Source organism: Pygoscelis adeliae, unplaced genomic scaffold, assembly GCF_000699105.1.
Source record: "Pygoscelis adeliae isolate BGI_AS28 unplaced genomic scaffold, ASM69910v1 Scaffold537, whole genome shotgun sequence".
Lineage (NCBI taxonomy): Eukaryota > Metazoa > Chordata > Aves > Sphenisciformes > Spheniscidae > Pygoscelis > Pygoscelis adeliae.
In genome coordinates, this window is record NW_008825213.1 from 573,483 (window position 1) to 585,111 (window position 11,629).

The following is an 11,629-nucleotide window of genomic DNA, read 5'->3' on the forward strand; positions in this document are numbered from 1 at the left end:
ACATGTGCAGAGGGAATGACGAGAAATCAAGTGTGGCTTTCTTAGTTCTTTTGCTCTGCTTCTGATCGCTTCTCTGCATCCTTTCAGTAGTCCACTTTGTTTTGGCCACCATGCCGTTGTTTAAAAATAACCCTCTGTTTGAATTCTTCCTCTGACAAAGGTGGGTCGCTACGCTGAGCTTAGGGTACCTGCATTTCCCTTTTGAGAGCTGCACGTTTGCATCGGGCAGCGCTCCTTGGGGTTAGGAGAGAGGCTTGCTGTGCACTGGTCGCTACGGTGCTTCGGAAAATAGGAGGGGAAAACAAAAGAAAGCCCTATTACTCTGCCAGTTTGGCTTAATAGTTACCTGAAACAAACCCCATCTCTTCCTTTCGCAGACCTGAGCAGTTGGGGGAAAACTGTTGGACTGTGTAGGAGAAATGGTGCATGTCCCTGCTTTTTCTGGGGTGTCTTTAGAATAGCTTTAAGTGTTCATTTTGGCAAGAGTAAGAAGACACCATGAAGAGAGAGGGGTTTTCTTATGTTGTGTTCCCTTAACGTTTTAAGAGAACTTAAAATCAGAGTCCTGTGTAGCTCTCTGGGCACCTACTGGGATCACTTTAGGGCTCAGCAGTTTAAAAAAAATCAGACTGATTTGTCCCTGAGTGAAATGGAAGCAAAAATTTGAGAGTTTTTTTTAATTAATGCCCTTTTTCAAATTGCTTCCGGAGGCTGTCTGCTCACTGAGGATGTAGACTGTGCTGGCTGTGAGAATGAAAATTTTAGAGTGCAGTTAATTTATGTTAATTTTTTATAGCAAATAATGCCTGCGATTGTCTTGCCCCCATCACTGCTTTTGTAGGAACAAGGATTTTTGTTTTATTTGGCAATTCTAGTATTAGGAACAAGGATTTTTTTTTTTCTTTTCATTTGGCAATTCTAGTATTGTGAACAAGGTTTTTTATTTGTTCTTGACATTTTTCTGCAGAATTGTTTGATAAAATATGCATGTGTGTACTTTTTTTTTTAACCGCTGTGGTTTGCCCCTAACTCTCTTAACCGATCAGAAACAATACAACCTGGCTTGTCAGCCAAACAGTCCGTCACGGCAAACAAGCCTGGCACATCCATGGCACTTTGCTGTGTTGTGTCCGTGGAAGGCCTCCTCTGGATGGGAGGGGAGTGAAAAGCGAGAAAATGAAAAATTTTGTGTAAAAGAAAAAAGCTTCTGTATCATTTCCTACTGCAGCAAAACCTAACTGAAATTCCCCTTTAGCCGTGGGCTTTCCGTGGGGTCTGAGCACTGGAGGTTTCTGTCTTGTGCCTTCTGTCCTGAACGGTTTTCTGCCTGCAGTTCTTGATGCTTGCCTCTGTCAAAGCGTGCGTCAAACTCTGCTGCAGCGAGAGCCCCTGAATTTTCCAGCTTCTTCCTTTCTACGGTCGGTTGGAGAAGTGGTTGCAGTAATCTCTTCTGCAGCCTGGTCTCCTCTGCTTCCCCACGCTGCTGAGCTGTGACCTTTGTGGCCTGTGCTGTATTTAACTTCAGGGAGCTGCTTGATTGCAGACACCAGGAGCGAGGTTGCTTTCCTGGGAAAAACTCGTCTCTGCATTTTCAAACAATGGAAGTTCTCAAGATGGCTTTTCTAAGGCATAAGGCAGGTACAGCAGCTTACATATACACAGGCCTCTCAGCAGCCCAGGTCTGTGCCTCCTCCTAAAATAGGAGTTGGCGTTTATCAGTGAGGGAAGTCATCTTGTTTACATGGGAGTGCTGGAATATTATTTTCAGTCTCAAACCTGGTTTGTGGGAATTCTTGCTTCCTATTTCTTTAGGGCCAATAACATGCCTCTCGCCGTTGATTACCACGTAAATTCACAGCAGTGTGAAAAGGGTTTGTGTGCACCTAATGGTGCTTAGTTTGCTTCAAGTGAGGTTTTCTCTGCCTTCTAGGCTAAGCCTGAAGCAGGTTTTGCGTTGAAGAAGACAGCGGCGTGCCCAGGGGAGGCAGCTCCCGTGCCGGGTGCTGCAGGAGGTGCTGGTGTCCGCAGCTCCCGGTGATGCTGCCGGTGCAATTTGCATGTTTTGAGAGCTTGCTCTGCTGTCACCAAGGATGTCCTCCTGGCGTCTGGGGAGAAGGGAGGAGGATGGGTAGTGAGTAGTGACAAGTTTTCTGTAAGTGTTTTCAGTATGTGACTGGGGGTAATCGCATCAAGACTGGGGCTCTGTTCACTGGAATAACTTGAATTCCTTAACTTCGTTGTTTCTTAGCTTCTCAACCTTGTGACTGGTTCGTAGGCTCCTACAAGGACTTTGCAAAGCAGCCACATATATTTTGTTCCATGATGCACAAAATGTTGTCTTTGGGGAACCATTACTGTGTTGTATACTGGGACAGGGCTCAAAATGAAGTTGCTTGCAACTTTGGTGTTTTTGCAGTAAACGAACAGAAAGCCTGACACTCCCTTCTATTGCAAAACATTTTTGCTTTAACGCTGGGAACAATTTGCTTTCCCTGGGGGTGGCCTTGGGGAATAGCAGCTAGCCTGGGATTTTTTTGGAAAGTGAATATGATTTAACATAAGGTTTTCTTGCTTGTTTGTTTTTTAACGTTAGGTTTGTGCTGGCTGTGGGCAGCGCAGTCTTCGATGCGATGTTTAATGGTGGAATGGCCACAACTTCTACAGAGATTGAGCTGCCTGATGTGGAGCCTGCTGCCTTCCTAGCTCTGCTGAAGTAAGCTGCTTCTAATGTACAGTATAACTGGAATGAACAGATTTATTGTAGAGAAGGATATTTTCAATGAAAGCAGTGAACCATTTTGTAGAGTGGAGATCGTTAAGTTTCTAAATAAAACGCCTCTTTGTTGATCTGTTCAAGGGCGTTTAAATGCTGGTGTTAAATCCCTCTTTTCCTGGGTAAAAGTCTAGAGTAGCTACTGCACAAGAATATCTGGCTTGCTCCATGTTTTGGTTTAGCAGTAGTTAAATATATGCCCTCCTGCCGCTGATCTGCAGTATGGGCAAAACTAAACTGGACAGTTGATAACTTTGTAAATATGTAGTTATATATAGTTACACCATGCAAATGCAGCAACAGGGAGGTGTTCTGGTTAGCAACTGGAATAAGTGCACATGCTGGCCCTTGTGGTTAAGTATCAACTCACCTGTTCAGACATTGTCTCACAAATTCTCGTTCATGAATTGGTTTGATTTGATTCAAAGGCTATTTGAGAGAAGTGGGGAAAAGTAATCATCTTAAAGCTCTATAAGTTACAAATACTTGGAGGTCAATTAGGCTATGGGAAAATGAGCAAGTTATGACAGGTAAGCAAGGGTGTGAAATCAGTGTCAGCCATTCTGTATGGTATCTCCCCTTCTGCGTGTTTTACTCCTCTTTTGGAGAGCTGGTTTTGAATATACATTTACAGCATGCGTTGTAAGTCTGCATGCTGGGGGAAGGAGGAGGAAGGGGCTGTAACATCCTATTCACCGATTTCTTTAAGCTCGGCTGGTGCTGTATAACATCCAGCAGCAATGCTGAATGTGTGCTGAAAAGTCATTGTCCCGTTTCCATAGGATTTCTGTAACCTACTTCCAGGGGTTTCCAGTCCTGTGCTCTTGACATGTTCCCCGCTTGCTTCCTATTGGGAACAATGACTATATATAGCTTTGGCACACTTTTTGCTTTACCTTCAAAAAGTGCTTTGGTCTTGACTGTGCTATCTTAGAAGATTTTAAAATTGATCTTCACTAGAGTGAAAGGCCAGAAATAATAGGGAGCCCCATGCCCCCTCCCCTTTGGCTCGTTTTAAACCAGACACTAGCACATGGGGAATCCCTCTAATTGGCACATGACTATCAGCCAGGTAGATCCCTCTGGAGTGCAGAGTTAGTATCTATCTTTGAAACTTAGTGAGGCTAAAATATCGAGTGAATTAGAGGCAAAGTTGTGTTGTTTCCCAGCCAGCGCTGAGATTTCAGCACTTGTATAAACAATATGATCTTGGAAGAGAGCCATCATCTGAAAAGACTGGAGTGATGAGTTTAGGTGGATTTCAACGGAAATGTTTATATTTTGTATAGGACAAATTGTGTGTGGATTATCACAGTGCCTCTAAAGCTTGCAGTTATGCTACAGTAGCTGTGTGCTACAGTGATATCTTAGATGCTTAAATCTAGAATCAAACTGTCGCTTTTAAAATGCTCAGAGCTTAAATATGCCAAAGGAAGTTTGGGGGCTGCGTTCCAGTAGGAAGCTTACCAAGTACATGGTATAAACCTTCCTAGAGTAAAACCAATCCCTCCAAACGCTGATCTAAAATGGCAGCTGATTCTTACATATGTCTCTGGACTTGGTCCAAGCCATGACCTAATGCTGTAGGATCAGGAGCTTATCAAGGGACAAAGTGCCCATCGTGAATGTTCGGCAGAAGGTCCCTTCTGGACACTAGATTGTGATTGTGGGCTGGTGGCCTTTAATAGATCTGCTGTAATTGCACGAGAGATCCTTTTTTATTATTACTATTTTCATGGTAACCCAAAGAACATTTTTGATTGTCTGGGATTATAATCTAAATCTTCTTTTAAATTGATACTATGCTTTTTCACAGTTTGAGCCTCTCTTGTTATCCCTCTTAGTGTGCACTGTTTGGACTATTGTTAAAATAAATACTAACATAGTAATTGAAGTAAATAGAACTAGTTGTTTTTAGAGCAACTGTGTTCTTTTAATCTTGTAATAAAAAGGATTACTTAGTGAAAACAGGACTGGTGAAAGGATGTGTGCAAAATACATTCATGAGCCTGTGGCTTGATGCTGTTATTAACAGATGCTCTAGAGCAGCACAAAAGCCTGCTTTCAACAGCGGTGAGAGTGCTTCCCTTCCTCTGAATCCCCCTGTTTATGCTTCCCTGAATTGCATCCTGGCCCTCTCTAGCTAGAGGACCAGGAGCTCCGCTGCTGCTCTGCAGCAAGTCCCTCCAGGTGGGGATGCTGCCTGGCATCCCCCTAGAAGAGCCCTGCTGCTGCGTGAAGCCTCCAGGAATAGCGGCCATGTGCCGTGTTGCTGTGCCCCATTCAGAGAAATGCCGGAGAAGAAATTGCTGGAGTTTCCAAAATATCCCGTGGAATAGGAACGCTAAGCCCAGTTAACACATTTAATGTTACGCCTCTGTGCTTCGTGCCTTTCAGAGCCTGATTGGCAAATGCTCGACTGGTTAAAGGAAAAACAGTAAACAAAAACGCTGCATGGGATTAGGACTAACATCAAGTGTGTAACTGGTTTTACTGAACTCAGCCTGCCAGTTCCTGTTGTCTCTAATCAGCATGCTTGGGTATGAGGAGGCTCGGTCAGGCTTCCTACGAAGACCTTTGTTTTTCCATGTGGTATGAATGTACTTCCTTGTTTTGGCCTAACAGTGGAGGCTGATGCTTTGCTAGCAGCGTGGCGGTCCTCGTTTTTCATTGCAATTAACTCTTGCTTTATGCTGAAGTTATATTGTGTGCTGTACTTTAACATCTGAATGTTATACGTATAATGAAATTAAACAGTTCGGTATATAAAGTGAAGAGATGAGGGGAAAGTGGGGTATGGATAAAACACCTCACCTGCAGTGGATGTATATGTTTGAGTGCTTCTGGTCACTTTTGAATTAGTATATAAAATGGAGCTTCCCTTCTGAAGTAGGCAGGCAGGATTGACTCTTTGCCTTTGTTTAGTCTAATTGAACAGCCAAAAATGTTAATTTTAAGGGGTGCACTTGCCCAGAGACTGTTCTAGCCTAGCATAAGTGGGAGGCTAAACAGCTCGCTGGTTGTGGGATGCTAGGCAGTTCAAAGTGCTTCAGCAGATATCCCAGCTATTTCATTCATGAAAAGTTACACTGTAAAGAGCGTGTTTTTAAAAAAAAAAAAAAAGAGCTTCTCCTTGTAAACCACAGTCAGTGGAAAGGATGTGAAAACCCTTCCATCTCTCAAGTATAGGAAATGGGGCCAGGATGATGGGCGGAAGCACAAACATGGTTTTTATGAGTTGCAAGGGTTTTTACCCTGTTATCTTATTGGCTTCACCAGAGCAATGTTTGTTTGCATGCTTTCAGATTTCTTTATTCAGACGAAGTTCAGATTGGACCAGAGACTGTTATGACAACGCTTTACACAGCTAAAAAATATGCAGTTCCAGCCCTTGAAGCTCATTGTGTGGAGTTTCTTAAAAAAAACCTCCGAGCAGACAATGCATTCATGCTGTTAACACAGGTGAGTTTGCAGTCGTTTGCGTTAAGTCCTTTGAGCAAGGTCCATCTCAGTAGGAAAACAGAAGTTTTCTGAGCGTTGCGGAGTTGATCATCCAAAATGGAGCAGTTCTGTGTCATTTTGAATTCTTCCTTACAGGAGTCTAGCGCTGATGAGCAAGTTCTTACAAAGAACAATAAAATACAGCAAATGTTGCTGCCATTTCGGATCTGCTTTCTGTTTTGGTGTGGCAGGCGATTCCTTCCAGAGTGTGATCTGGGGAAGAAATTAACAGGGTGGAAAAATTTCATCTGCCAAGAAGAAAAGAGAAATGAGAGGATTTTCGCTTGTTCCGATTCAGGACTGGTGTAATAAGCTTTCTCTGTGCAAAGCTTGCTGCATCTAGCTGGTCAGATGTTCTTTGAAGAACTGTTTTTGCAATAGTTTCCCTGAAACAGGGGTGAAAGACAGAAAATGCAACTTTTTCATGAGTGCTTCGGTTTATTTTCCTAGGAGAGGAGCAAAGTGATCTCTTCCTCAGCCTGTTCCAGCTCACCCTCCCGCTGTACTGAAGGCACGCAAACCTGGAGTTTCAGTGCAGCTGTGTTTCTTGACTCTTTGTGAGGCCGTTTGCGCATCCTTGTGCCCCTCTGATCCGATCTGTGAAGGTTGGACTCCTCCATCTTCCATTTGACTCTTCTAAGCAGCGAACTAGAAGACAGTGTTTACAACTTCTGCTTATTTTGGAGAAGATCAGACTTTGCATGCAGGTTGATTAAATTAGCATCACTATCCTTCCCATTTCCTAGCCCCATCTTCTCTTTCTGGTCCCTGCCACCCTCTCTGCTGACAGCTGATGACATCAGTGACTTCTGCAGTGCTGTCACCTGTGCGTTGCAGTGTCTGTAGCATTGCCAGGGACACCCTGTTCTGGGTGGCGTAGGAACAAGAAACAAATAGGCATTGTGTGTGCGAGTTTCTTTCCTTTAGGGAATGGCCATACTTTTGGCTAGCTCTGGAGGAATATTTCTGAGCAGCCAGCTCAGGGAAGCTGCCGTGATTTCTGACGTTAAACAAACCTTGCAGAGGAGTTTTCACAGCTGCCCTGACTTGGGAACCAGTGCACTAAGGTGGTCTGGCTCTGAGGGGTTGTCTTGTCTTGCCCAACGTATCTGTCTGCTGGCTTTTTTTCCTCCTTGTCAGGAGTACAAGCGTCTTTCAGGCTCTGACTGTAGTTATTGCATTAGTGGCAGTGTCTACACCAGCGGTTTTTGCAGAAATTGAAGCAGTGTTGCTCTAAAGCAGTGTTGGCCTGAGGCAGTCACTGCTGAGCTCTTTGCTTCTTTGCTGCGATGAGGCAGGGATTTTATTTGAGTTTAAATATTTGGATCAAGTTCTCAAAGTAGTTCCATGTTACATTGCTGTTGTAGACACTCTTCACTGCTAGGATTCAGCTATTGCTGCAAAATACCATGTCCCTCTTTCCACATCCTCTTGTTAACTTGGCCCTCTTCCACATGCCATAAACGGGCAAGGCAGCCTCTGAGACATGGGGGGAACCACACTGCACTCCCCTGGGGAAGATTCAGGACTTAAAGATTCTTGCTTGGGTGATGGTAGCCAAATCTGCGCTCCCATCTGATGCGTGGTAGGACAATTGTAACTCTTTGGCAGCAGCTCTCCCATTCTTGCAATCTGAAAGATCAGGAGCTGTTATCCAAGAGCTGGGAAGAGATCTTTCCTGTAGGCTGCAGTTTTGAAGAGGCATCTTACGCTAGCCATCACTTCATGAGGATTAGAGGTGTCAGCTTTTTGGTGGTATTCTTTACGCAGGGATTTTTGCGGCATGCTAAGTCTTTGCAACCTGACTTCGCAGCTTTGGCAAGGTAACATTCAGGTTCATGGTGACTTCCTTACAAGCCGCAAAGGTCCTTCTTTGGCAAAAGAGGAAGGTGTCCTAGTTTTTCAAATATCAAAACCAAGATACTGCCTGGCAGATACTACTCTGTCAGCTGTACTGGGGCAGCTGAAATGCCAGATGGAGACAGGCTTTCCTGGTTCCTTTTGTTTGTGGCTTATCCATTATGAGTAATTATCAGTGGTGATTCATATCTAGTTTATGTTCACTATTGGAGTATATCAAGTCTCTAAAATGTTTGAGGCTGGTGTTCTTTGAGAAACGTATCTGTATCTCAGTGACTGGCTACGTGAGGCACCTGACTTAATGGATCTGTTCTCAAAGTGCTCTTGGTTCTGGTCCTTCAGTGTGAAAATCGGCCTCTGTTTTCTGCTTTTACTGCAACAAATTGACAATTTGTACAGTCAATTACAGACCTGAGATACATCTTGTACAAAACATTTCCCAACAGGCTTAAGATGGTGAACCTAAGATTGTAGAGCCCCAAACCTCCTCTGCGTGTATCATTGCTGACTCCTGCTGGTCCAGCAACTATGTCACTGACAGCGTTTCAAGCAACTGCTAATCTCTGGTGGCAAATAGCTCTCCTAATTGATTGTGCCTCATAGTGAACAGTGATCCTCTTTCATGCCAGACGTACATGCATATGTCACTTTGATCAACAAGGAAATAATAGCTTACCTAAAGCCGCTGTGGGGGAGAACTCTGCAAGTGTAATGTAAGTCCTTCACGTGTCAAAAGAGAGCCGCTACAGTAGTAAAGTCTGAGTCAGTCACAGCTCTTGGATGCCAAGAGCGCAAGGCACTGGCAATCCTCCAGCCCAAGGAGCAGGTGACGACTGCTGAAGCTTCCCTGGTCCCTGAGAAAATGGAGAGTTGTTTCAGCTCTCTGCACTTGAGGTCTCAGTGTTGAAGGTTGGCCTTGCTGAGCTCTACGGCCCATGAGCAAGGGTGAAGCAGAAGATGCTCGATAATGCTAGCCTCTGTGAGTGACTGAATTCCCAGCCCAAAACACAATTTCTAAACCTTACCTGTGGCAGTGAGTTCAAGTCCCAGTGTACTCTTGCGCTAATGTTAGGTGTGATGTTAAGGCAGTTCCTTCCTAAATAGCAAAACCAAAGCATTGGAAATAAGAGGTCATCTTAGTGACTTTTGTGTGTTCCTACCTCATTTCTGCTTATGCTAGGCACAGGGTTGGTAAGACGTCTTGTGGTCTAGGGGGATCTGAAGCGGTAGTGAAATTGTTACGAGACTGCACTTAAGTTGGGCAGAGAGATTCTGAGCAACTCTCCAAGCTGTGTGCAGGCTTTGTTTGGAATAGTAACCTACTTCGGGGGGAATTCTTTAAGGTAACTAGATGAGAGTAGCTGTTTCTGGGCAAAACATGCAAATGCACTAAGCAGGCTGCGTACCCCGCAGGGTTTTGCACGTCTCCCTGGGACACAAGCAGTGTGCCTGCTAAGGCATTTTTGCTAATACGTGAGATCAGTGTGACTATGTTCTTACAGAATAAGCTGTCTCTGCATATTCCTAGAGCAAGCAGGCCAGGAGTCATTGGGCAAAGCTTTCTTCTAAATATAAAGATGATGTAGTAAAAATTACCCACGCTCAGCTGACATGGTCAGTATGGCGCTAGAAAGCACTACAGCCGTGTTAACTGATGTGATGTTAAAACAAAGACGTGCCTGAAGACATGCACAGCTAAAACAGAACTGATGCCAAATGCAGATTTTTCTAGTGTTTGCCTTGTCATGCTTAACTGCTTGTGAAAGACTGCTGCAGCCCACTGAATTCATGATGCAGTCAGGCATAGTATTGTTAATGAAGATGGGCTCTGGGAGAGAAGGGGGGGTCCTTACTTAGTGTAAACTTTAAAATATCTTTTGTGTTAACGACTGCGTCTTCATTACTAGGCAAGACTTTTTGATGAGCCTCAGCTGGCCAGCCTTTGCCTGGAGAACATAGACAAGAACACATCAGATGCCATCAATGCGGAGGGGTTTACAGACATTGATCTGGGTAAGCTTTTTTCCCTCCTCCCTCTACATGCTTTCATAACAAGCTAGCCTCTAAAGTTATTACAGGTTAATACTTGGCACTTCTCTTTTGTGGCTCTGCTGTTCTGGAGCAATCTGTTGAATAAGTAGCTAGAGACAAGGCATTTGCAAAAGAGCATGCTTGCTTGCAGAAATATCCTGGAATCTGCTTACTTTGGTGCAGCTTGGGTTTTCTGGGCATGATACAAAGCCTGTTTCCTCTGTTGATGTTGGCAGGTTTTGGGTGGGTGTAACTTGCCTTCTTTTGTAGAGTTGGCATTGTTCCCTAGGTCTTCGTCAGGCTTGGGAGTTAAAGGTGTTGTGTTTTTGGAAGCAAGAACAGCTATTTTAATTATCGTATGCAGTTTCCAAACTCGCTGGGCACAGTTAATAAACATTAAAATTCAGACTTTAACCTCCTTCTAATGAGATGGACTATAGAGGTAAGGCATGGGTAACCTTCTGGCTTTCATGCTGCTTGCTTCATCCAAATTTGATGTCAAGTAAGTTGGAATTCATTCTGCTGCACTTCCATTAACGTGCCAATTAATTGGGCACTGTTTGCTGCTCCAGTGAGTTACTTGCTTATGGAATATGCAGATATATCTTCCTCAGAGGCTGTGGGCAGCACTTTTGGGAGATGCTGTTTTTTCAGTTGCTTCTCTTCTACTTACCTTGGCTGTACATACGGTACTTCTGGCTAGGTAAAATTGGGTGATTTGGGTTAGTGCCTAAAGTTGTCACTATCTGTCCTGCCTTGCAGACACCCTGGTTGCGGTGCTGGAGAGGGATACCCTGGGGATCCGGGAGGTTCGTTTGTTTAATGCAGTGGTTCGCTGGTCGGAGGCTGAGTGTCAACGGCAGCAACTTCAGGTGATTCCAGAGAACAAGCGGAAAGTACTGGGCAAAGCGCTTTCTCTTATCCGCTTCCCATTGATGACTATTGAGGAGTTTGCAGCAGGTAACTGAACAAAGGCGTTTCTGGCAACCCTGGTCTTTGCTTTCTCTGAACTACAGAGGATCAAGTACATGAAAATGGATTTTCTCTGTGTATCCTGTAGTAATTTAAACTTGAGATTATCCCCCATTTGCACTGATCTACAAAATCTACTGTGTAAATGCTGTTTTCATCCATGATCATTCACTCTTGTTTTAAAGAGTGGTCACACATGGTGTTCCCCAGGGCTCGGTACCGGGGCCAGGTCTGTTTAATATCTTTATCAATGATCTGGACGAGGGGATCAAGTGCACCCTCAGTCAGTTTGCGGATGACACCAAGTTGGGTGGCAGTGTTGATCTGCTCGAGGGTAGGAAGGCTCTGCAGAGGGACCTGGACAGGCTGGATCGATGGGCCGAGGCCAACTGTATGAGATTCAACAAGGCCAAGTGCCGGGTCCTGCACTTCGGCCACAACAACCCCATGCAGCGCTACAGGCTTGGGGAAGAGTGGCTGGAAAGCTGCCTG

General features: G+C 44.5%; 1 protein-coding gene across 2 annotated transcripts in view; it reads left to right on the plus strand.

Annotated features, from left to right (window-relative positions):
• Positions 1–2,606: 2,606 nt before the first annotated feature.
• The window catches only part of BTBD2 (BTB (POZ) domain containing 2), a 17,482-nt gene continuing 8,459 nt past the window's right edge, over positions 2,607–11,629 (plus strand). Inside the window, exons 1-4 of one of the 2 annotated variants that reach the window (XM_009329061.1) lie at positions 2,607–2,713; positions 6,079–6,235; positions 10,042–10,147; positions 10,928–11,125. In XM_009329061.1, the coding sequence (XP_009327336.1) occupies positions 2,631–2,713; positions 6,079–6,235; positions 10,042–10,147; positions 10,928–11,125 (544 nt within the window). In that variant the 5' untranslated portion in view covers positions 2,607–2,630. Of the gene's footprint in view, positions 2,714–5,286; positions 5,366–6,078; positions 6,236–10,041; positions 10,148–10,927; positions 11,126–11,629 lie in introns of those variants that run through there. The other variant, XM_009329060.1, reaches the window with a different exon arrangement.